This window comes from Schistosoma mansoni (assembly GCF_000237925.1).
Source record: "Schistosoma mansoni, WGS project CABG00000000 data, chromosome 1 unplaced supercontig 0071, strain Puerto Rico, whole genome shotgun sequence".
Lineage (NCBI taxonomy): Eukaryota > Metazoa > Platyhelminthes > Trematoda > Strigeidida > Schistosomatidae > Schistosoma > Schistosoma mansoni.
Window position 1 is genome coordinate 568,383 of NW_017385989.1, and position 25,815 is coordinate 594,197.

Sequence of the window (25,815 nt, forward strand, 5' to 3'; positions counted from 1 at the left end):
ATCCGTTTGTGCAATGTCCTCTCTAGTCAATAATCAACCAGTAGTTGGGATACTGGATTTATTTGAGGTACTTTAGGATTATCCTTCATGAATAAACTTGGGTCTCAATAAGGTAGATTTGTGTTCAAATATACATTGTAGTGCAAGTGATAACCGGTATTTAAAATCTCATACAACAATAGCTAGGATGTACATAATCGTAATATATCACTAAGTATAAATTTTTAATCAATGATTTATAATATCGATTCACACCATAAACAATTTAGAATTCCCAATAAAAATGAACAAAAGTTAAGTGAAACTGTAGATAAGGAATATTACAGTCATTCATATGGTGCATAATCGTCAGTTTATTATTATTATTATCATCACTGAGAAATGAAGATTTATTAATTACAAATACCTCTATAGTTAGACGTTCTAAAAGTTAATTCAAAGCACAAAAATCCCTAGCAGATGGAAGAAATGTAAATGTAAATATAAATAATCAGAAAATATACGTTAAAATGAGGGCGAATAACATGAATGTCGAAATAATATAAGCTAAAAGATTCCAGCGGATTATATGCATGTAACATTGATAAATATTTGGTATTTTATACTGATATCCCACACTTTTCCAAAAGTGACACTGGTACATCTCCTTGGTCTATATACTGACACAACTCGAGTAACTGAAATAGTTTAATTATATTGCAAAATTTGATAAACAGCTTACTTTGTCAATATCACGTTTCATTTTTATAACAGTAAGCTCACGCAATCGTACACTTTCAGCTAGATATTGGATGCGAAGGGCTTTTCGTTTTCTGCAATCCTTGGCGCTTTCCGAGCTTCTTGAATTTGTAGGAGCAGTTGTATCAACAATCAGGTGATTGTCGAAAACTATGTGATTGTCACTAATTGGTCGTTTCATCTACCGAGTGTTCAGAAATGACGACTTTCCCTAAAATCACAATACACAGGAAACTATTGAAGCGTGTTCCACGAAATATTCAGTTTCCCTATAAAGACAAGGCATCTTATGAATACGAGACTTCAAATTTATAACATAAAAACCTTAAATTTTTTGAAAGTTTGAAATACAGTCGCTGAATATAACCAAGTCAGAGATCGAGGTCAGTCATATGAGATTACGTTTAACTCCTAGGACCCAGGTCAGTATCTCAATCGACTTAGCTAACAAAACTAGACCACTATTTTTAAATACCTCTGGGTTCAAGCAATCAAAATTCTGTTAGTCAAACATTCTATTGTACCTAGTCATAGACACTTTTTGGAGGTAACGCTTTTGTCAACCGACTTCTCAGTGATTAGTTTATCAGAAGATTTAATTATCGACTTGGGATGAGCTTAGATGCACTCGCTTATCTTCTCTAGGATCTTTTAAACAGATAAACTTCACTGGAATCATTGGGATCCTGTCAGAGGTAGAAATTTACCTTTTTACACGGTATTTAACCTTTATATATACCTTTAACACGATCGTTTGTTTGGCGGTCATGAAGAGAATAAAATGCTTTGGAGATAAGAATTAACTTGACAGTACAGATCATAGGTCTAGCGATGGAACAAAAGAGTAAAAGGAAAATAACTAATTAGTCATATCATGAGAAGTAATGATAAATACATAAACGAAAAAGTTTTCCCAACCGTATTTTTCTCAATTTCATGTCAGCTTTACAATAGCGATACTTAAAAAGCGAAAGCTACAGTTTCTGTTTCAGTTTGGAAAGGACAGGAGGCTTGATGGCCTGTGTTAGTCCTGGCAATGATGGTCTCTCAGCTGATCCAACTTTCTTTTGAAGGAGTCGACGGATGGAGCCTCAACCACGTGCTGAGGTAATGAATTCCACTCGTTGATTATTCGATGGGAAAGTCGGTAGTCAGCTGACAAGTAATTCGTTCTGGGCTTGTGAACTTTTTTGGAGTATCCTCGTAGATTTTCTGGGTTACTCTTGCTCCAAAGTAATTGAAATTTGTCGATTAAATTCGTAGATTAACGAAGCGTTGTAGACTGAATTGGTATACGTCCAAATTTAATTTGAGCCAAACACGTAGCATTGCCTGGCGAAACAGTCTAAACAAGATCTAACATTGCAGGAAATTTATGGTTCAAACTCACGATCCATTAGTCCTATATAGTTTCTGAAGTAAGACTAATATACACACAAAACACCACGATGAATCCAATTCATATAAATGGCTCATAATAACAGTGACTACATAGTCGATATCTAAACACCATTTTAAAAATTACGTTATGTATAAAGTTCAATCACTAAAACCCCCAAGAAAGAAAGCTTGACCAACTCAATTTGGTTGATTCTAATTCCTGATTGTGATGACTTCACAAAAGTCTAACGAGTCTCTACAAAATTAGCCTGAATAGAACTTGAAAACAACCAATGAACCATGCAGGATTCAGACATGTCGTCTATAAAGACAGCTGTTATCAACAAGTAAATGCTTTCTTCAATATTTATCAATTAAACAATAGCTAAACAAGAAGTTGTGGAGATAGGCATACACAAAAATTATTTACAAAATAGTAATCCCAAGATATCTATCAATAAGACCGAATAATCATAGTCGCAACAGAAAAACAGATATTGTCAAACAAGTAAAAATGAACGATTTGGATCTCGAAGTCTATGTTTTAGGATAAATTAAAAGCAACTTGTAAATTAGAAAAGCTTCTAATACAAATGTCGCAAGTAACGCATTGTGTTGATAAGCGCCCCAGTGTATCTGTGATCGGTTAACATAGACCAATTTTGCCTATAACTGTCATCATATACCACATTTTTCATTATTTCATCTGATTTATACAATCTTTGATATTGTACACAAAACTGTTGTCAATGCTTGGCCTTGACCTTTCTGTTATCGTGATACACTCACATTATGGTCGCAAAATTAGTTGCAATACTATCAACTGCTACGCTAACGGATCACTACAGTAAGTGTCATCTACATGAACAGATCATATTTGCTCCCTTCTGACTAGGCAAAATCCGATCCATTACTTTAGATATGTCATAATTGGAAGAACTGATTACATATAAAAATTCTGGATATGCTGAACAAGGTGTACACGAGGCATTGAAAATTAAGAAGTAGCGTCTAGAGTTTTATGAACTTTAATAGTTTCGCATATCACTGTTAGACCAGTGAAATGTCACTGGGCACTAGTGAAATTATTCGACATTTGGGTCGTTTAGTGTTGAACAGTTCATTGATTCTCGCCAAGATCAAGGATACAAAACTCTAACTAGTTAATCTCATGCCACGGACTGACCCGTGCGGTATTGGTCGTGTTCTGTTTCATGTACCTAATCTTGTTAATATATTTCTGCCGTAACGTCGTTCGTGTTGCACAGTCACCAAAGCAGCCATGGTACCCTAATAAGACAAAAGGGTAAACCACGTTAAATAATAGCCGTGGGGTTTGACTTTGATATTGACTGGTTTCTCACACCATTCGCGTCTAACTCGAGTAGGCTCTCAATTCGACGCAGATTACCTACGTTAGTGATCTGCACCACTACCCCACTCTAGAGTGTTCAGTCAGTTTGCTACTGTTTTGGTCCGCCACAAGTCAACACTAGCACACTGTATCAGGCTACAATCTCCACACCATCAGCTTCTGTTTTCGATTTCCAGTTTGTCTTAACCTGATGCGTGTGTTATTCATAATTGTTGTTTATTGTTTTCCTTATGAAACTTATGTTTATTTCGTACGCCAGAAGCGTCGTTGGCTTACCTACTATCTTATACTTCTCGTTTGTAGTTCTTACAATTAGAGTTATTCTCTGTGATTCTCTGGTGCACAAAGTACTTTTTGCCTAAACTCGAACCAAAACACATTGTTGAGGACGTTAGATCCTCAGAACTCGCTTGCAAAAGGTCCTAATTTTGTGATTTTATTCTGAAAATTTGAATTTTGTGTTTTCGCGCCAACAGGAGCCCAGTTGATCTACAGCTTACATTTCTCACTCGGAAATCATCGACTATCATTGGTTGACGGATTTTCTTGGTACGCTACTTCATGGCTCTCCCAAGGGTGTTTTTATTATTTTACACATAAGCTTGGTTTGTGTGCTGAGTGACCTCGTATTTCCTTGGTGCTTGTACAACACATTCTCTACGCCCCATCAAGACTTCTTGATCTAGTTAACAGGGCCGAGGACAACGGATTACAATGCCCTATAGTGCCACTGTGTCTTTGTTCTTCGTTCCGTTTACCGAGTAAGGCGAACTCGTAATAGCATAAAGTATATCACACATGACCTATTACAAGCTTCGTAACCCTCAAAACCTCGCTATGCAGTATTACTAAATCATTTACATAATCTGCGTCTGAGTAATCGGTGTGAGCATTTTAATACTGAAACGATATTACAGTTGTCATTTTTTTATCCGAGGATGAACGTGTTCGACTTTAATGGTGGTGATCAGGGAGCCTTACATAGGGAAACCCCACTTATCATCGACGAAACCAAAGTAAATATTGAGCCTTTGTTTGAAAGATCCAGCACAAATCATCAAAATGAAGTTGGTTCAGTTATCAATGCAAGCTTTTATAGGCATCATGCTCCTCCCTACCAAACCTTTTTAAGCCATCAAGAAAGCATCACTTTCTAAAGTGAAAACAACTTCTAAGTGTACAGTACCGGTTTGAAGACACTAATTTTCACCTATATATCTGTTTCTCACTTCTTCCTTGGCGGAATACCATCTGTCTAAAATAGTCGAATAACATGGAAAAGAAGTATAACCAGCCTTGCTGCACTCGATACACCAGAATTGGTCCTATTACCGTTTATGTCCTTGTCAGATGTCTAATATCGCTAATATCTTTAACAGTCTGACAGATCTAGCGTATTGTAAGTAACACTTACGAAGACCTGTTGCGGTTATGGAGATATGCCTGACAAACTTATTTCGTAAATAGTTTTTGGTGTTATTTGTATTTATTCTGTCAATTTTTTACTGCATGTACATTTGTCATTAAACGATTATACTTGTTGTTTAAGTGTATGACCTTGAACACTTCCTTCCGCTTTTGAATTACACAACACGATATTGTTAACTGCTCATAGATAAATACACTCTTATACACACGCCTCTAGTATTATAATGTTCGTGGATATGATAACTGAACCATTAGTTAACTATCATTTATATTTATAGAATGTTGTAACATTCCCTCTGCATTCTACGCTCGGCTTTACTACAGTAGCCATATTAGACTCATTAGGATTATTAATTATCTATAATTGTGGATTCCGGTACCAAACTCAACAGAACACGCACCAGCTAACAGATTTAAGTAGCGAACCTTGACTTTTATTTGTGTTCGTAATTTATAAGTTGTAAATTATTATATTAAGTTTTGGAAGGAATAATTTAATTGCCGTTTTTGAGTTGGTATTTATTTTGGTCCGCTACATGGCCTCTCAGTTTGGGGAAGTGTTGAATTGTCGACCCTGTCACAAAGAGATAATCTGGGTAGATCAACCTTCCGTTTACAAAGGGCAATCCTTCAAATGGTGAGGGAGTGAGTTTTAGCAACGCTTTCATTCATGCCCTATTAACACACTTTTCCTAAAGTTCTGTAGCTGTAAATAATTCCCCAAAACCAATAGCTCATTAAGTGTTCGACTCCCTTCGGCCTCTACAAATTCTTACGAATGCCTTTCGAATTAAGAAATGCAGCTCAAACCTTCCAAGGGTTCATAGACGACGTCTTCCGAGGTCTCAACTTCGTACATGCGTATGTTGATGACTGTCTCATAGCAAGTCGGGACAGAGAATCACATCTCCAGCATCTGGACATTGTTTTCGAACGACTCCAAAGGCATGGCATTACTGTCAACATTCAGAAATGCCAAACCGGAACAACCTCTTTAGACTTCTTAAGACACACCATTGATGCCCAAGGCATCCGACCCCTTAGAAACAAAGTGGCGGCCATTCTGGATAACCCAGAACCGACCACGATTAAGCATTTGCGAACTCTTAACGGCCTCGTAAGTTTCTACAGACGGTTCATACCAAATTGCGCATCCCTTATGAAACCGTTAACCGACCAACTCCGTGGAAATGTTAAATCAATTAGTCTAGACGACACCGCTCGAAAAGCATTTTCCACAGTTAAGGAAAATATCGTTAAGGCAACCCTGCTTGCGCATCAGGACACTCAAGCGCCCATTAGTTTCGCCGTAGACGCATCCGACTCAGCAATCGGAGGAGTCTTACAACAATGAGTCAACCACTCTTGGCAATCTTTAGGAATTTTTTTCTCGAGACGGTTGCTAGACGCGGAATCTAGGTACAGCACTTTCGGTAGGGAACTCCTAGTTATGCATTGTGCTGTACATCATTTCCAACATTCCATCGAAGGAAGAGAACTCACGCTTTTTACCGATCATAAACCTCTTACCATCTCTTTGAGTTCATCTTCAGATAAGTACTCACCGCGAGAGTCTTGACATTTCGCAGTTTACTTCAGATATACAACACATTTCTGGAGCAAACAACGTAGTCGCAGACGCTTTGTCTCGTATTAGTTCCTTGAACAGTTTTCAATGGAATTGACCTTCTTAAACTCGCTCAGCTTCACAAAGAAGACACTGATCTTCAGCACGAGTTATCCTCGACAACTTTAGAACTGCGTATTAAACAGATGGGAACAGGTAAGGAGACCTTACTATGTGACACATCTACAGGTAGGGATCGTCCAATAGTACCAAAACATTATCGACGCAACGTCTTCAATACGTTGCACAATCTTTCTCATCCAGATGTTCCTGCATATGATGTTCCGCGAGTAGGCAACCATCACATATCCTGTTTTGTAGGCACCGAAAAAATAAATCTACCCTTGTAAGTTCTGCTTAAGATAATCAAGATTTTATATCCAACTTTCTGAGGGCGAGGGTATAGTCATAGTCTAGTACACTTTGTCAGAATTGTTCAATAATATAAACCTTCCGTAATGAGGTAACCAAGATGCTGGCTAAGAGATCTCAATCTAGTCGAAAGTAGTTTGTAATACAACAGTGTTGTTAGTTCCCAACCGCACTATCCTTGATTTCAAACATATGATGTCTGAGAAGGTTTTCATTCAACATCTAACTCTTTAAGAATGTCGGAGAAGGTGAAGGCGGGGAGACCTGCTCAGTATGTCGCTACTCAAGCATGCACGCTTGGTCACATTATGCAACTTCTTCCATTTCATAATGAATGTGTGCAGGCGTAGTCATTATTGCATACTTCATATATTTTCACATTAAATATATTATTTTATTCCCAAATCAAATGTGCTTCCATTTTTATGCTGAAATAACCTAAAACAAACTAAGACTTTTACATTATGACTTAGTGACTGGCAACAGATGTGTAAAAAGAGAATTAAGAAAAAGAGACGACAAGTCATAGTTATTAGCGTTTCTTAACACGTTACTGTCATTTGATGCACTTTCCATTCTAATAAAAGGCCTTTCTTAATCTAACTTCGGCTTTCCTTCCATCATTTGAACACATTACGTACTGTTACATATTAAAAATTATTGTTCTCTGTTATTGTATTCTCTTATTTAAAAGCTCTAAACACACTTCACTCTGGAAATACCAACCATTTTGAGCTTTATCTACTAATTTACCATGCCTTTTTCTGTCTCACTAAAGACCGTCAAGTTTTATTTATGGTTCATATATAAATGCATTGATGTTCCTTCGTTTCTCTTCCGTCAGCATCACGTCCTCAATGCACAGCTAAGGAGCTTCTCCTTAAGTGTGGAACAAACCCCAAACAATTTAAGCATACGTGTTTTTTAAGGTCACAGATTGTATCAAGTGCCCTTTATGTTATATCCCGTGGAGAATTATGAATGATAACTTTGAGGACTATTTGTGGACCAATGTGATATGTATATTTCCTATTGTATAATTGCTAAGTAACGTGACTATTCATATTCATGTTTCTTTGATTATGAGCTTTGTTTTGACCCATAGGCTATTACTGTACGGTTTACTATTCCTGAGTTATACCCAGTCAATTAATTAGTGTTCCCCCATTCACAGCCACATTTGGCTTAATCTTGTACACATGTTGTTTTCTATTTTATGTAACGATGTGGTTAGTTTGATTGGTATATAAACCCAGTATGTTTGAGAATAATGATTCATATTGCAGAGGCTGTTATTGGTGTTCCGGAGGTAATTCGCTGGGCTAGGCAGATAGATAGAAGGACTGATACGCACTCAAGACTGCTCATACGGCTTTTGTGTATCATTGCTCTGATCGATAAACTCACTCTCTGACTGACGGGGATCATCGCGTTCATAAATTAGAGAGAGCACGCACACTCAATCCATATAACACTTTAGATCTACATTATAACAAGTATAAACTTCTTAAACGGTTGTATTGTATAAATACTTAGCAGGATCAGAATTGTAACACAATGATTCTGAGTTTCATCTTGGTATAGGTTTTCCATAGTCTCACTACGGATGCAATGCCGTTTTTGACAATGAAATCTGTACTCATGGCACTATACTAACACGCAAACCTAATTATTATCTCTCTGGAACTTCTGCACATATGAAGTATCTTGCTCTTACTGGTCTTATATATTTGACAACCCTACATAGGAAGCATCTGATCGGTAAACCAATGTTGTAAATTGCTGATCATGACCGTGAAAATGGATCATGTCCTGTGAGGCAGAAATATGTCCTTTTTATTATTGCTTTTTTCCCTGTTCTTATGCATTGAAATCTGTTCACCTATTTATATAGATATTGAACATCATAACTTTGCGCAACAACTGAAAAAATTATTGCGGGAAATTCTGTCGCATTTGCTGTGATTAGTTAAATGGATATGTCTAATGTAACTTGCTTCTATCTGATGATATGTTGTTGTCGTCATTAACAAGCATGAGATGGACTTAGGGCAGATAATATAACTTTCATTCTCAGTTACGTAAGCAGTGGAGTCTAACGAACACCGGCGATACCGCTTAGTATATCGTTTTATTTAACTAATCACGTATTAAGATCATTTGCTCGTGGACATGTTTTCATCTAGTCGTATGTATTTTGAAGCCCTTAGTAAATCAAGTTCCCTTACTGAATTAACTGGTACGGTATTTGTTGGTCCAATATCGGGCAGATTTTAAGCTAGAGTAAGAAGCGATCGAGTTATATAATTCATATGCGTATCATATTCATAAAGAGTGGGGATGGTTAGTGTTATAATTGTATTTTGCTAATAAACGACCCAGCTATTCCTACTGCTTAGTATTCTTATACGATGACACTCGACAAGACCCCAAAATCAGAACACTTTGAACAGGAATGAAATTGTATTCACAAATAACAATGGTATGTGAACAGCAATCACTGATTTGAATAACGTTCATATATTTATAGTATATACATAAGAAGCTTCTAGATTTTTCTCCAATAATATGCCCGGGCTGATTGGTTTAGAATTAGACAATCAGCGCGCAGCAACACCATCATGTATGAAACATGCTTTAATCCAATCTATGTCCCGCTAACAGTTAGTCGTAAAGAAACCGTTTCTCGTGTGGGTCAACGTTAATTAAGCAGGCTTCCTCAAGTGTATCTTGCGAAGCAAATTGATATTTCTCTTCCGTTCGTCACAACAACTACTCACGTCACTCAAGTATCAACTACTAACTATTTACTACCTTTAATTGAAAATAGCCCCTCCATTTTTTCTCCACTACTGCTGGTTTATAACACCCCCTCCAGAAATGCTTGCAAGAACAGAATAGTTTCGATATTGTCAATGTTTAATCCATTAATACAGTCAGCACTGCCTTCAAGAACTTTACAAAATGATTTAATTCGCTTCAACGTCATTGAAAACTGTCTTCGACAGTAGTTCTTTCAGATCGAGAATCTAGTTTATCATTATTAACATTCCTTAGATTATTCAGATAATCCTTGTTGAGAATATGTAAACCGATATTTTATCCAGACATTATTGGTGCTCTCCATTCAACGCTGTCATATCAAAGAACATCTCTCTCGCCTGTATTTATCCGAAAAGCATTGTAGCTGTAAATAAATCCCCGAAATCAATAGCCTTGTAGGTATTCGACATTGGATGCTGACTATATTAGTTTTAGTGGACTCGTTTGGCTGAAGGCGCTCGGTCATGCATCCGTACCAGAACGGCGTGGGAAGCATCTCCTACGATCATTAGCCAGATTAGATCAGTCACTTCTTGATATATTGATAACCCATCAAATATATCTTTCAACCTCCTCGCTTCTGACTTCTGATTTTAACTGCGATTCGATTATAGGTGTTACTAGTAAGAGTTGTCAGACCATAATACTGGTGGTATCTTCAGTATCCATGATTGAAAATTCAACTTCACTGTCAGACTGTGTATCACGATCTTAACTAACATCAGTGACATAACTGTCATTTTCTGAATCAATCACATCGTTTTCCTTGACACTAACTGAACAGAAACGACAATCAAGTTATTTAGGTATTTCTGATTCATTAAATCATCATTGAAAAATTGCAGTCAACATTATTAGCTTTATGTACGCATTTGTAAAGAGATCAACATATTTTTCGTTACCACAATCATGAGAGTCAAATTCATCACATTCTCTAGTAAAAAGTTCTCCTATCCTGAGAATAGGGTGAAAAAATGAAATGTAAGAATGAAACTAAATTTTCAAGGTCATAGGACAAGTAAATCAAATGCAAAGATTAGGCATGACAAATGTGTTGACTGTTTAGAATGAAGCAAATACTACGCGCTTCCTCTGTAACAAACTTGTACCCTGAGTCAGTTCCAGGAGAACGACCCCATTGAATTATCCCAAATTCAAAGAGAATGTAATGATGTCGGACACAAGCCGTCAACATCAAGTCAAAAACTCAAGATAAACGTACTAGAAAGGCTGAGCAGGCCTTACCACATGACTGATCGAAACACATACTTCAGTCATACTGAAACGAGGTAGTCGGAATATCGTCCATAATTCTGACAACTTGTATCGTCCAGGTATTCGGTCTGCTATTAAGTTCACTTCTCAACCATTTTAAAGGCATGAAGAGAATAAAGGTGACTCACAGACAGTTAAGGCCCTCCTCTTGAACTAAAAGTAAATCATATTGAACAGAAAAACTTAAAGATGAGGTCCTACTATCAAATTTGATAAGAGTTTACTCCCATGTTATCATTGCAAGGATTGCTCGAAGGACATTTTTGTCGCAGTTGGTGTAGGACTTTTGATCATGGGGCACGAACACTCCTATACCTTTCTCCAATTTTGATACCTCTAGAGGGGAGTTATCCAAGTTGTATGCATAGTCCGCAACATGTCCCTGGTGAAATACTTTGAACATTGCGGTACGGAAAGTAGATTCATTGCCATGTGCTCGACCTTGACGTCAAATCAAACCCTGCCGAAGTTCCAGACTATTATCTTGACTACCGAAAAACCATCAGAAGACCCATTCATATCAGGACTCTTCGTAAGTGCTCAAAGTCTCACCGAGGCTGTCGCCAGAATGCAAATGGGTCATAGTTTAGTGTTCCTAGGTCAATATCTGACTCCAGTAATATCGTACGACTAATTGTTATTGTCATATATACATATCGTCAATCCTCGTATATAATCATCGATTCAATCCGTGTTAGTGAAAAACGGAATTTAATAAGTCGAATACGAGAATGACTTTTTAAATCAGTTTATTTTGTCCACTCATTGATCTGAACAGACAATTCAACGGACGAAGCGAAGAGAAGAGATCAAAGTGAGATCACCTGTAGTGAAGAAGGCGGTTAATTTAATCAAGCGTTAATCAATATTTATATTTACACCATATTAACATTCATATGTTGAGTAGGATAATATGTACACACATATGCTGATATAAAAAGTCAAGGTTGATAAGTGGATAATTGACAAGGTCAAAACGTGACTCAAGAACAAATAGAGTGACTACAATAAGTTATGTGGGTCTAACATAGTAACGGATAATACAGTAAAAACAGTAGCAGGTCACCACAACGACGAAGATCCAAGTCACAAAATGGGTTACAAATGTTGAGACAATCTGGGCAGTCATTTCTGTACCACTGGGAGTTTGGTGCCATCTCAACAAAATGTGGGCGACCATGCGCCCGGCCCAAACAGATTCCCAAGAATGTGAGAAACTAATAACCCCTCCCCAGGCCGCGAGGACTGAGGGGAGTGCTCAAACAGTGGTCTGTTTTATGTTAGAGACAGAGATTCAGGTTTGAACTTACTGGTGGATACTGGTGCTGCACCTCCATCCCTGTATTTTTTTTGTTTCAGAACAAAGACGTACCGGGTATTGTCAGCTTCTGGTCCGAAATATGAGAAGATGCCTATGTTCGAGATATTCCTGTCGGATGGCCACTCTCCGCTCTACTTAGTCGCGAAACCTATCAGTTTTGTTCTATAAGCTGACAGCATTCGCGTATGGATAGTTGAAGCTTTTGTTTCAAATTGCTTGAGCTTCTGTATTCTGTTTGTCCGGATAAGCTTTGTGTGAATGGACAGACAACGTACCTTCACAGGGTTTCGCGAGTGGATAGTCCCTCTCCTTTCGACATTTTTCCTTGTTCTTGACAGTCCACAGGTGAAATGGTCAGTTTCACTTTAATTTGGTGCTTAATTCTTATCAAAGAATCATCGCGAACCTTGATCAGTCTCCCAAGTTTTTAGGTGCGTTCTTTTTGTTTGTCAGTTGGATTGTGGTCTGTGCTCCTATGCTTGGGGGGTCTTCCTAATAAACCTGGACTGTTAGGCGATTTTAAAGGTGACGATCAATCCCTCCTAACCCTATTGATGGAACTTCAGCTGTCTACGATAGAAGTTTCTGGGACTGCAGTTAAGATTGGAAAGTCTATGCTGGAGGACACGGGTTTGTTAATAAAACCTAACGCCGTCGATGTTGTGACGGTGCTGCTTCAGCATATGTTCACTGGTGTTGGTGGTTGTTGCATCAACGCAAATGTTATCAAATACCGTACACTTTACTTCACTCAACATTTTGTTTGTTTATTTATTTCAGGACCTCCATTTTTTCAGGGTTACAGAAAATTTTTTCACAGATCTATCAGGAGAATGATGATAATGCTCAACAAATTCTCAGCATTTATGTTCCATGTGACTTGTGCTCACCTGTGATCTCTCTAACTATTTTTGTTGTGAACTGACCCTCTAAGGTCTGTGAATTAATTGCGAAACTAAACTCATTTGATGAGATTTCGTGACTGAAGCACGATACGCTTCCAGCCTAAAAAAGGAGCCGCAGTGAGCAGGACTTTCCTGGTAGTGGTTGTATACACCAGGCCATGTGAGAGCATTTCGAGAAAGAGATCTGACTCTCCCCACTCTCGGCCGCACCATGGCATTTGGGGGCCACAAATCACACTGATCAACTCTTTTTCGAAACTCACATAACATTTGATAAAGAGTAGTGATATGGTATGGAACACGAAGTCTATGAATGTTATTTGGTTGAAAGCCGTGTAACTAGGTTTCCTACTGGTGAGCACTTATCATCAGAGAGCTACTTCATCCGTAAGAAATTTTGTACCTCCTATGTATTCTAGAGTGTATTAACCAGCTTCACAGTCTAAGACGTTAACACCTAGCCATTCGGGCTGCCTCTGAGTTTTAAACACTGAAATTCTCAACACAGTGCATACTAATTCGGATCACTTAGAATAGTAGCTTCATTACAATCTGGTCAACAGAGTCCAATCAGCACTAAAGGATTGGGCAACTATGACATCGGTCACTAATCATTGATCGATCAGTTATAGAAAACTGTTGATATTGAATTTAATATTGTGGGAGACAGTTAGTTTACACTAGTTAGAATTTCTGAACCAGTATTAGATTGTAATTCATAGTTTTCTGGTATTCAATACTTTTTGGTGAATTTCAGTCCGTGATAAAAAAATTTCTCTTCAAAGCATTCAGCAACTCCACCAATCCACTTAAGTAGACATATATGTGTTTTTATAGTCTAAACAACTATTGAAAGCGAGATGGGACTGAATAGCTGTTCTGTCTTAATGCAGGATTCAGCAGAGCAAATCTACTACCCTACCGAGGATCGGACCTGAAACTTTCGGGCATTGGAATGGACACTTAATCTTAAGTGAGCATCCGATGGTTTACATTTCTTATTTTCCAGGTCAAGAACTTCAAGAAAGAGTAAGAGTAAGACTCCGAATGTGGGTGGGTCACGCTTTTTGAATCTCATAACAATGTGTCACAAATTAAGATTTAATTTGGACTTTTCTAATGGAAATTGGAAAGAGATAGACCAATGAACACACGGTGTCGGAAAGGTGAGTAAAACATCAGAAGAACGAATATTACATGGCGTTAACCATAGTGGAGACCTTTGGTCAGCTCCCTACAGACCATGAATAATGGCAGGCTTAATTAAGTAGGCCGATAACCAGAGAAGCCTTGATTTGTTTCAAACCTTCACATACAATTTGTAGGTCAGGGTCGAGTGGTCGCCCTGTTCAGAGTGTGTGACTACTAGGAGATGGTAAAGGATTTAGCTTTCCCAATGAAGTCCTTTACCATCAAACTATTTATCCTCGTTATCCTTCTCTTACTAGTATTTCAACTCATATTTTTCTACACCTCAACTATAGATGGTAAGTTGCATGTAGTGTTATTTATACCTTACAGGCTTTCCTCACAATTCCACTATATTCATTATACTATTTTTGTGTAACTTTTTTCAAGTACCTTCAAATAATGCTTGTAGTCGTCATATTTGAATAGTATCCTAAATTTGCGTAATGAAGAAATTATTCCTACTAACTAAATACTACAGTACTTTGAATTTTTCCTGATATTTATTGGTTCGAATATAGCAAAGACAAAGTGTACAAGTGTTTCCATGGTTTTCCAGTTAATCTCATGTTGATGGAAAACGGCCCTGAGGGTTGCTTTTGCGCATAGAAATTGGGTTACCGGGACTGACCATCTAACGGGTTTTTCTTTGTAATTCTGAAATTTTTTATCGAAAAGTCTACGTATAAACGTGTATTACTGCAATCCTCTACAAGGGCACATAGTTTCAACAATTTTTGGTCAATTATTCAACTATCCACTTCAGCTGAAATTGATGGTTAGTCTAGGCCATTTATCCCATTCTTATTATTCTAGTTGACAACGGTAGTTGGATATCCATTTACATGTACATTAGATCCTGAGTATAATGTGCTTGTAAGCACATGAACTTGAAAGTTCACTTTAAAAACAGGTTTTTGGGACAATTAACTCATTTATTCCTGAGAAATAGTAACAGATCGAATTTTTTCTGTTGTAATTAAGTTTACCTTCAGTAAAATACAATTTTACTTAGACGAACAAATAATACTGTACGATATACTAGTCTTTAACTATTTTATGCCGTTCTCAGCATAAGTTTGGGGGCGTGTGACTCCAAGTACCACTTAAGGCCCGAATAGACTCCAGGGAGAAGTTTACTCACTTTTTGAGTCAAATAAAGTTTGAAAGAGCGCCGGTGCATTCATTTGACCTATAGGTAAAAATATTCTTCGTTCACCTAAGATTCAAATTACTACTTTTCGTAGTCGAAATATTTTTATTGCAACGCTTCATATCAAAAATCGGCTCTCTACAACGCAAGGAAACGAGTTATGTAACAACCACCACCGAAATGAATTTAAGTGGGAAAATAAGTAAAGCTCAGGTAGTACCCAAGAACTAAGGAGAGAAACATAGTAAAACTCACGGAATAAGATGCTATACTTATAAATATGGATATTGAAGTCACCAGGGGAGTGTAAGACTGATCATCTTAACTGTTGAAATGCATCGTTCTATTCTACCTTTCGGCTGCGAAACATGGCCATTAAGGGTAGAAAATACTCGCAAGTTATTGGTATTTGATCACAGATGTCTTAGAAATAATGCCCGCATCTGCTGGGATCACCGGATAAGTAATAGTGGTTATCGTAATCAATGGTTGGAGACTCTGTGACATGGCTCAGAATCGATCACAATGGTTCAGGTGTATACACTCTTTGCCTTCCCTTAAACCGTGAGATTAAACTTGCTTTATACCTTTCTTTCTACGAAATAATTCTTTCTTCCTGTATATTCCGGTACACAATCCTTCTTTTATATATTGCTACTATTGATGTAACTACTTTATGAATTTGGTGTTCATTTTGTTGCGCTAATGAAGTATGTGTAGTAGTTTAAAGTATTTGAATTATTATACAAACTAGGAATTCCAGAAATAACGTAATTTAACCAAGAAGTATTCGATAAACACAAACGAACGTATTGTATTTGGAATTCGAAACCAGGCAGTCGTCAAGCACAAAGGAATCATTAGTTCATACGAACACAACAGTTCGGCAACTTGAACCGTCTCATTTATGTGCCTGGTCCTACGTTGTAACTGACTGACTGACTGATCGATCTAATATTACCTTTTTAATAGCAGTAATTTTGACAAAACACAGTAATTCAAGAACCATCTGCTTATTAATTGTTTAGAAGTTTTTTGTAATGTGAAGTTCAAGTTCATTAATCCAGAACATTTCACAGCAATTCAGACCGTAAGGTCACGACAAATTAGAGTTTCTTCAGTAACCTAAAATGTACTTAGTTTGACCACGGTAATTTTATGTCAAGATTATTAAGGAGTTCATAGACTGGGTTTTTAATGATCATCACGCTTATCAGGGGAAATGTTCTCTCTTGTATATATATCTAGCTAGAAAAGTCTTTGAATTCTTCGCTTTTTTGAATTTGTTTTCTATCAATAATGGTGTGTGACTGTGTCCACATAGTCTGTATATAAGTACCACACTATTTTAACTCTCATCTTGTGTGAAAAGAGGCGTTGTAGGCACTAGGGAACAACTAAATAGTCTTGTATCATGCTCCCTTCTAAACTTCGTAAGGTTAAGATGCAAATATTTCTGATTTGTTAGCATTTAAAGCAAACTTCGTCAGCATACAGTGATTTTAGTAGCTCCTGTACTATTATTTATCTTTAAAGGAGGTTTCAGCTTCGTTGATGAACTATGTTAGATGGTTTCTTTAATCCACTGATGTTTGTACCACTTATATGTATATTTCTTTGAATTCCCACAATATGGTATCTACTGGGTTTTCTACATGATTAAACATTTATTCAGTGCACTACACGTACGATCACTTGAATATCTACTTTTTAGGTACTTTGGCTGAATTGGACGCCATTGTTGATAACAAATCTGAGAAGTGAAAAACAACACTTCTTGGTCACTATTACCAAGTACTTGTATTCAATCAACAATAATGCTGTTTTTTATTTGTACAGTAGAGCTCCCTGTGATTCATATTTTGTTTTTTTTTACGTGTTGTACAAGAGCAGATGTTATATTCACATTGACTAAATTTTGATGAGATAGTCTTCAAGACAGAATACCACCTTAACGAATTTTCCGTACAGTAAGATCTTAAAAGTATGTAGTCAGTTTTACAAGACCAGTTATTCATTTAAAAATCAATTTCAAGCACCTGTTCCTGTGACTCTAATCACTTCCAAGTCAATAAAGGCTATCAACATTATCGGTCACACTAAATTATATAATGACTTTGAACTTATTTTGTCACTAAGTTGTTTTATGTATTGTATCAGTCGGTCGGTCATATTCAACATAACATAAATATGCATCAACCTAAATTGCTACATCACATTAGCACAACGAGGTGCAATTATCAAAACAAATAGCAAATAATAGAATTGGTAGTATCAGTGATAGTAAAAAATATTATTTGAAAACAGGAAATGAATCGAGAAACAAAATATACAACATAATTCTAAAGCCACAAGTCTAAGAAAGACAAAGAGTGGATGCTTCTAAACCATCTCTATCAATTCTGAGTTGTATCGTCAAATGTCTCTAACTGTCGGTCTTGATAATCACGAGGACCTCAACACGGTAGTCTAGATCTGCAAACATAGTTTGTCGTGTGATATCTGGAGGTATGTATAACACCACCACTAGTAATGGCTTTTGTCTTCTGGATACAATCTGCAGGCACATGCGATACCATGTCCGAAGGGAATTGTGATGGTTCTATCAGCACACATGCATTTTGAGAGGAAAGATAATAAGCATCAAATGAGTACTTCAGTGGTTATGTTTTCCAGAAATTGGATAATTTATTTATAGAGCTTCATCGTTTTTCTAAATAACACGATATGATTTTAATGTTGCTTCCTGTGATCTAGTATGTGACCTTTTTCGTTGGTTAGTATTTCTCTAATCAAATTATTAGTTGGATCTTTTTCAATATGTTAAAAAAGGTTTATAGGATCTATCCGATACATACAAACAGTAGAGGAGAATAAAAGACATAGAAATGATAAGATAAATAAGAGGACATGTGAGATAAAACTAGTAATGAAGTTAAAAGACGTTCAAAATTTGAGAAAAGACAAATAGCAAGTGGATATATACTATTATGATAGGCTTTTAACCGTTTTCTCAATACCTAGACTACTTATTTCTATCATTACCTGGGGATTACACCTAGAACGTTTTAACCCGACAGTTGGTAATTTTCTTGACTAATCCGTTAGCAAACTCCTCCAATCACTATCATACTTCGTGATAATGAGTAACGACCTTATATCCCTAACATAGTTGATGAAAAATAATTATAACCAATTACTCGACATTCCACTAAAATAAAGTCACAGTTTATAGTAAATTATTCATATCGAACTAGATATATTTAATTATATAGTTACACAATAAAAAATCAATGTGGCGGTGTTTTTGCTAGTTATCTATCTCTAAATTTTCGGGAAGTTTTCAATTTACAACATTGGGGTTCTTGTACATTTCGTGTTTTTTTTTAATTCTTAGTTGTCAATATATCTGGCCATCTAGGTAATTCAGGAATAGCGGATAGTAGCGGTAAATTTGGCCTACATGATCAATCGGAAAAATTTGGTGATATGGGTCGTCCAGTCGTCTTGTCTGAGTTTCTAAAAGCTGAATCTAAGCTCACATTTCATCTGAATGAATTCAATCTTGTTGTTAGTAATTTGATTGGTACACGTCGTAATTTAGACGATTTTCGTCATCCCAGGTAATGTTTGATACGTATTTATGTGTATGCGTCTATTATATATATATATATATATATATATATATACAGAAAGCTCGAAATTTAGTTTCTGTATATATTAGGATCCCGACCGTTGCTGCTACCTTGACGTGGTGGTTGGGATTGCCTATCGTGGTGAGTCAATCGAACTATATTGGCTGGAAAAATCGTTCCTCAACGTCCTACTATGCCTGACAGGTAAGTCGGTTGAAGAGCGTTAAGACTAAAAGCAGCAATCCCAAGGTCCGAAAGCGAAGTCGTACTGCCGACTGTACAGATGTGTGACGGCAGTAAGGTGTTTCCTTCAGACAACCAGCATGACAGCGATGCTGCCTTCCCACAAGGAGGGGTGGGGTTAGTAAAGGTCGACCCTAGAAATGCACACCTCGCCCTATCCCACGGATTTCCGTCTCCGACGGTAAGGTCCTTTGAAGAACGGAGCTAACACAAAAATTACCCACAAAAAGGTCGTGAGTGACCGACCTCAAGCAGTTGTCCCTTGGGCACTGCGGTTACACTCTCAGGTCATTAAGACCACTTCTAACCCAATTTCTTTTTCAGGTACCTCTAGAAGAACCCTTCCACGGTGTGGGCAACCGGGAAGTGATAACTGCCCTCATACCTCTAACAGCACTCAAGACCACTGATATATTAGGAGAGTCTGAGTGTTACTTCCTGTAACTGTAGTTAAGCCACTCGATGGTAGGTATTCGCGTTGCACTGTAAGCATAATTTTCCCTAGAGTGATAAGTCTTTCTTATTAGTTTTTGGACAGAGCAATATTTAACTCTAATGGTTCCAGCTGTTTCACAACCAGTTAGTAATATGTAATTAGTAATGATTAAGACGTGGTGACTTACCTACGTTTGATCTTTTCGGTGTTCAGCACTGAAATACACAGGATTCTTCTAGGACCGTTAGAAAAATTAGTGAAGATGTAATGATGAACATAGACCAAAACGACTGGTCTGTGAATAAGTAATGGTTTTTGTTTACAATAGAAGTTCAACTACGGATGTTCTTATCCAAATTACCTCATGTATTGTCAATGTGAGTCAAAAGATTTGTCTGATTCGATCATTAAAAACAACCATTTGTTTTAATTTCAGCTCTGTGACGGTAAAATAGAACTCTCCTAAATTACTGCATAAAGAGTTCACACATTCTATTGCTTTTATGCAACTACAAATTAAAACAGTATGTTGCAACTGGATAAATTCTTATTTATTTTAAAAATATCCTTTAAGTTATAACACTTATATTTTCATTGTTGAAAGCATGAGTCAATTGAAACTAAACCACCAAGGAAAACCTGGAAGCACTGGACGGCTGTTTCGTTTTATTGTGGAACTCCTCAGCAGTGCGCATCTACGACCTCGCCTCGCGAGATTCGAACCCAGGACCTACCAGTCTCGCGCCGTACAGTGTTTCCAGGTTTTCTTCGGTGGTCTAGCTTTAATTGACTCATGCTCTCAACAATGAAAATACTGAAATCTGCACAAAAACCCCTTCTGATACTTACATTTTCAATGAAGATTCCCCCCACTGTAAAGCAGACCATAAGTTTTAATCATAAAATTGAATAAATAATTTTCAACAAGTAGTCGGAAAGTAGAAAACCAATTCATCGTCAACGTAAGCGAAGTGAAAGTCGGTCACGCACGATTTTTTTGTGCGTAATTTTCGTTTTAGCTCTGCTCTTGTTGGGACCGTACCACCGGAGACGGAAATCTGTGGGATGAAGCAAGGTGTGCATTTTTAGGGTCGACTCTTTCTAAGGGAAGACAGCATCGCTGTTCTGCTAATTGTATGAAGGAAACATTTTACTACCGTTACGCTTGTGTACAGTCGGCAGTAAGACTTCGCCATCGGACCTTGAGTTTGCTACTTTTAGTCTTACCGCTCTTCAACCGACCTACCTGTCTGGCATGGTAGGACCTTGAGGAACGATTGTTCCAGCCAGTATAGTTCTGTTGATTCATCACAATAGACGATCCCGGCCACTACGTCAGGGTAGCAAAGTGAATATTTTTGTAATTTTCCCGAAAGTTAAAATGAAAAACATTTGATCCAGGAATAATAACCAGGGATTTTATGTAGATATACCTTTTATGACAATAAAACAACAAAGAGAAACATTTTCGTAAGCATAAGAATAAAATGTAGCGAAGTTAAAGACATAACAAGGCGAGGCACCTAACTATTATTATTATTATTATCATTATTATTGTTATTATTATTATTATTAGGTACTCTGATCAGTAAATTTAATGTTTTAGCCCTTCGTTTCATGGTTTCGACGTGTAGCTTTTATTAATGACCAGTGCATCTGTGTCTATCTATTTTCCTTTAAGTTGTAAATGTTTTATAGACTGTGAGATGATAGAGATTTGTAGCTCAAGTGGATGATTTCGGTGGAGTTTCTTTCTCTGAGCTAGAGAAATTCCATCAAAAAAGTTTTTTGAACTTATTTATCAGGTCTAATTTTGTGTAATTCGCCTTCAGCTACGCTCTAGTGTGAAGACTAATAGTACTACTCAGTTGTCCAAACCTATGAAAGGTGGTGGAGCAGAATTCAAACCTGTGACTTAGTTGTTTGAAGTCGATTACTTTAACCGATGAGTCGCTGTTATCTAAACGTCTATAAGATATAAGAGGAGTCCCATAATGGGATGGAACGGCCATCCAGTGCTTCCAGCTTTTCCCTGGTGGTCTAGCTTCAATTGGCTCACGCTTTCAATCATGAAGAAGAGTTTTGTGGGTTCCTAAGTTGTTTAGGGGGTGTTAAATAGGTTTTTTATGAAAACGACATGATATTCATACAGAAAGCCTAGTTTGCCTAATATAATAAAGTACCCGAACTATAATTTAACAGGAACTGGTTTCTTTTTCTTATGTTCAGGTTATATTGTCAGCTAAATCATACCACTGCTGAGAGAATGATTTTTATTTTTATTTTTATTTAAACACATAAATATTGGTACAAGGAAGCACCAGATACATATGCGCCTCACGAATCTCATTCGATTTGTGTGAGGGCTGTGATACTGCCCAGGTGCCCAGACTGAAGCAGGTGGTTTTCTTAGGGGGCCACACCCGGAGCCTTTGACCTGAGGGTCTAGTCCACAAGGCAGTGGAGCATCGTGAGGAGATGCAGTCCCATGGTAGCCGGTGATCAATGATTGATTCATACGCCATTTGTTCTCTCAGGATACTGGAGCCCATGTGCACCATTGGTTTGGAATCAGGGTTTTCCAACTCCCCTAGGTGGACTCGCCGTATCCACCAACCCGGTTAAAGCACCGGACATTCGCTTTTCGTCCTCTCAATTTCGTAAACAACACCCCCGCTGAGAGAAGGCAGTGAGTAGGACTTCCCTGACAGAGGCTATATATTCGCTGGCCATGTGAGAGCATTTGGAGAAGGAGAGCGGACTCTCCCCACTCTCGGCCGTACCAGGGCATTTGGGGGCCTGAGAGAATGAACAGTTATCTCTCTGAGTTGATATTGATATAAGTATGTAACAGCTAAGGTTCTATCCTCCTAATTCCCCTCTTTGATTAAATTTATATAAACTATTGTCAAGATCCAATTTAATCAAAATGAACTGGTTGACTCTTCCAATCTGTCCACGTTCTTCACAATAAGGATGTGGTGTCTTTGTTTATCTGCTCCGGGATAGGCTTGACTATTTTTAATGGTATCATATGATAGTTCTCATTGATGGAGATAGCATTCACTTTCATTGCTTGTGTATCGATAAATTCCTGATTTTCACACACCGTTTATTCTTTGGATAATATTGCCAAATAATAATTTTCAGGTTATTCCTAGTATTAACCAAAATCGTTGCAATACTGAGTGACCACTTATCATTTCTACACTAAAGGGTGCATTTTAATGATTATTATATTGAAGTGAGATAATGCAAAACGATATTAAAGGTAGCTCTTCATTCGTCAAAGTGTTCTAAATACCTCTTAAAACTCTTCTCATTTGCTAAATACAAGTTGATGTACCACTTTTCCTGTGAAATATGTGTATTTTTATTTATTTATTTAAACACATAAATATTGGTACAAACGGGTACCAGATACATATGCGCCCCACAAATCTCATTTGATTTGTGTGAGGGCTGTGATACTGCCCAGGTGCCCAGACTGAAGCAAGTGGTTTTCTTAGGGGCCCACACCCGGAGCCTTCGACCTAAAGGTCTGATCCACAAGGCAGTGGAGCATTGTGAGGAGATGCAGTCCCATGGTACCTGGTGGCCAACGATTGATTCATACGCCATTTGTTCTCTCAGGATACTGGAGCCCATGTGCACCATTGGTTTGGAATCAGGGTTTTCCAACTCCCCTAGGTGAACTTTCCGTGTCCATCAACCCGGTTAAAGCACCGGACATTCACTTTTCGGCACAAACCGGTTCACATTAGTAAAGTTTGAAAAAAGAAACAAAATATTTACTATTGTATAGATTTCTTCACTGTGTTCAATATCTGGAAGGAAATAGGAATTATTGGTTAAAAACTCATTTAGCAAATACAAGTTTATCTACTCGTGTATCGGCTGTACTAATTTGGTATTCTGACTGGTGATAGAATCTGGTAACCCAAAGGAGGTATACTCCGGATTTAAATATGTGGTCCAGTTATTGAGATCCAGCTTTAACCTTCATAGAAGTGGCCTAAATGACCTTTTCTAGTAGGCGTTTTATTTATCAAAGTTCTTTTTCACGGTATGAGTCGTTGATTTCATACTCAACCCTCTCCCTTCACCTGGGCTTAAACCAGTAGTAACCCTAGAAAGGCTCCAAATGAAGCTGTTTAAAGAAATAACATTAGCCTTCTTTTCCTTAAATTAACTAAGTCAATTGTTAGATCACGTGTATATTATTTTATTAAGCTGTCAGTGTAAGAACCACATCATTGTAATTTCATCATGAATCACTTCAATACTTCCACGGATCGATCACACTCACGTAATCAGGATATTGAGTATCTTGCGTAGACAAATGTCTGTAGACACCCGTACATTGTTGATGATGGTTGTAGTAGTTCTTGAAATTTCTGCTCTGTGAAAGAGAATTGTGTTAACGTTAGTGTCGAAGATTCTAACTTTCCTATTGTGTGACAGTTACTTAGAGTTCCAGGTATTCTCAAGTTATCGTAGTACTGCCCTTTCTCTATCAAACTGCCTTCACATTTACATCAGATCCTCCTTATTTGTCCATGATGCTGACCAGGTGCTCAAAGGTTTCCAGCTTGTCCAGAGCTTCTCCATCAAATGCGATTGGGTTGGTGCTCTCTGTGTTGTATTTCAAGAAATTACTTTCCTCTGAATAGGTTGCGACTTACTTCTGAGGAGGCGGCTGCTACACCGGATGTCTTCAACTGCATTCGTTGCTATTTATGAGACAGAAGGGTTAGGTCATCTGTGAAGTCCAAATTGTCTGACCGCGTTCAAGCTGTTCATTGTATTTCGTGCTTCTTCTGACCATTCTCATCACTTTCGTTCGTTTTCTCCAGTCAACCCATATTGTCTCATGTTATCTCCATACCTGGTGTTGTCCATTCCGACCTTGGTGTTTAGTTTTCTCGCCAGGATTGTTAAGTTCTTTTTAGAACACTTCTCTGCGATCGACTGCAGTTTCTCATGAAATTCATCCTTGTTGTATTCGTTGAAGTCGCTGGTGATCGCATTTCACTGGACATTTCACACACACTCCTTGTGTGTGGGAAGGTTTATCCCATATGTCCTTCTCTCCCGAATCTAATCTTTTCTGTTCAGCTTGAGTTCAATGAGTAAAACACAGTAACTTTTATTGTCTTCTAGCATAACTTTTCCTCTGTCTTTTTCTTTATTTTTACTTTCTGTAATTGCGTTTCAATGTTTTTAAGTAAAAATTGGTTTGTAGACGAGAAACAGAATTGATTCATATTTCGGCTTATCTTGGACGCATTAAGCTATTCATGCTTTGTTTATGTCATTTTCGTTTACTAACTTTTAAGGCGTAACACTGAAGTTGTTCATGAATTAGTAGTAGAACCTGTGCAGTAGTGTAAGTGTATATGAGGTGTGGCAAAGACCAGTTTTTCTTTACAAAAAATGAATATTCGTAGTGTTTACCAATTTATGCTACGAGATTTTCTTCTTTTTACCATACTTCTATCTAATACATTATGCTCGTTCAATTGTATCATTTCATAGGGGGGGAGGGGATTGTTGCTGTTTCAGAATATGATCAGCTTGATGATGATTTCTATTTTTATTTTGAAGAAAACCAGGTGTAAAAACATAACAGTAACATAATAGGACGAAACAGCCGTCCAGTGCATCCATGTTTTCCATGATAGTCTAGCTTCAATTGACTCATGATTTCAACTATGAAAATACTGAAATATCCACAAAAACTCCTTCTGATAGTAACATTGTTTGTTAAGTTTAATCTGGCTTCTACAACGAATCCGGAAATCGGATGCATTTTTCGACTATGACTAAATGTAGAGAGATATCGTATTCTACTTCTGGTGTCAGAAAACAGTCTTGTCCTCTGTTTTAATTGACTAAAAGTCTAAAAAATTGAAA

At 37.4% G+C, this 25,815-nt stretch overlaps 2 protein-coding genes across 2 annotated transcripts in view; one reads left to right on the forward strand and one right to left on the reverse strand.

Annotated features, from left to right (window-relative positions):
- Nucleotides 1-208: 208 nt before the first annotated feature.
- Smp_031590 (hypothetical protein) lies at nt 209-1,308 on the reverse strand. The gene is made up of 2 exons (XM_018791815.1): nt 722-1,308; nt 209-677 (listed from the first exon to the last, which is right to left on the reverse strand). The coding sequence occupies exons 1-2, from the start codon at nt 917-919 to the stop codon at nt 600-602; spliced, it is 276 nt and encodes a 91-aa protein (XP_018645040.1). The 5' UTR covers nt 920-1,308; the 3' UTR covers nt 209-599.
- A 13,308-nt stretch (nt 1,309-14,616) lies between these two features.
- Nucleotides 14,617-25,815, forward strand: part of Smp_139230 (n-acetylgalactosaminyltransferase, putative) — a gene marked incomplete at both ends in the record, with an annotated part of 32,309 nt that continues 21,110 nt past the window's right edge. Inside the window, 2 exons of the mRNA XM_018791816.1 lie at nt 14,617-14,731; nt 18,983-19,208. Of these exons, the coding sequence (XP_018645041.1) occupies nt 14,617-14,731; nt 18,983-19,208 (341 nt within the window). The remainder of the gene's footprint in view (nt 14,732-18,982; nt 19,209-25,815) is intronic.

What these genes read in the sequence shown, in the direction of transcription:
- Smp_031590 (XM_018791815.1), bottom strand. Translation starts at nt 919, where the DNA reads ATGAAACGACCAATTAGTGACAATCACATAGTTTTCGACAATCACCTG. An exon ending in TGAAACGTGATATTGACAAA is followed by an intron (nt 678 to 721) that starts GTAAGCTGTTTA and finishes AAACTATTTCAG; the next exon opens with TTACTCGAGTTGTGTCAGTA.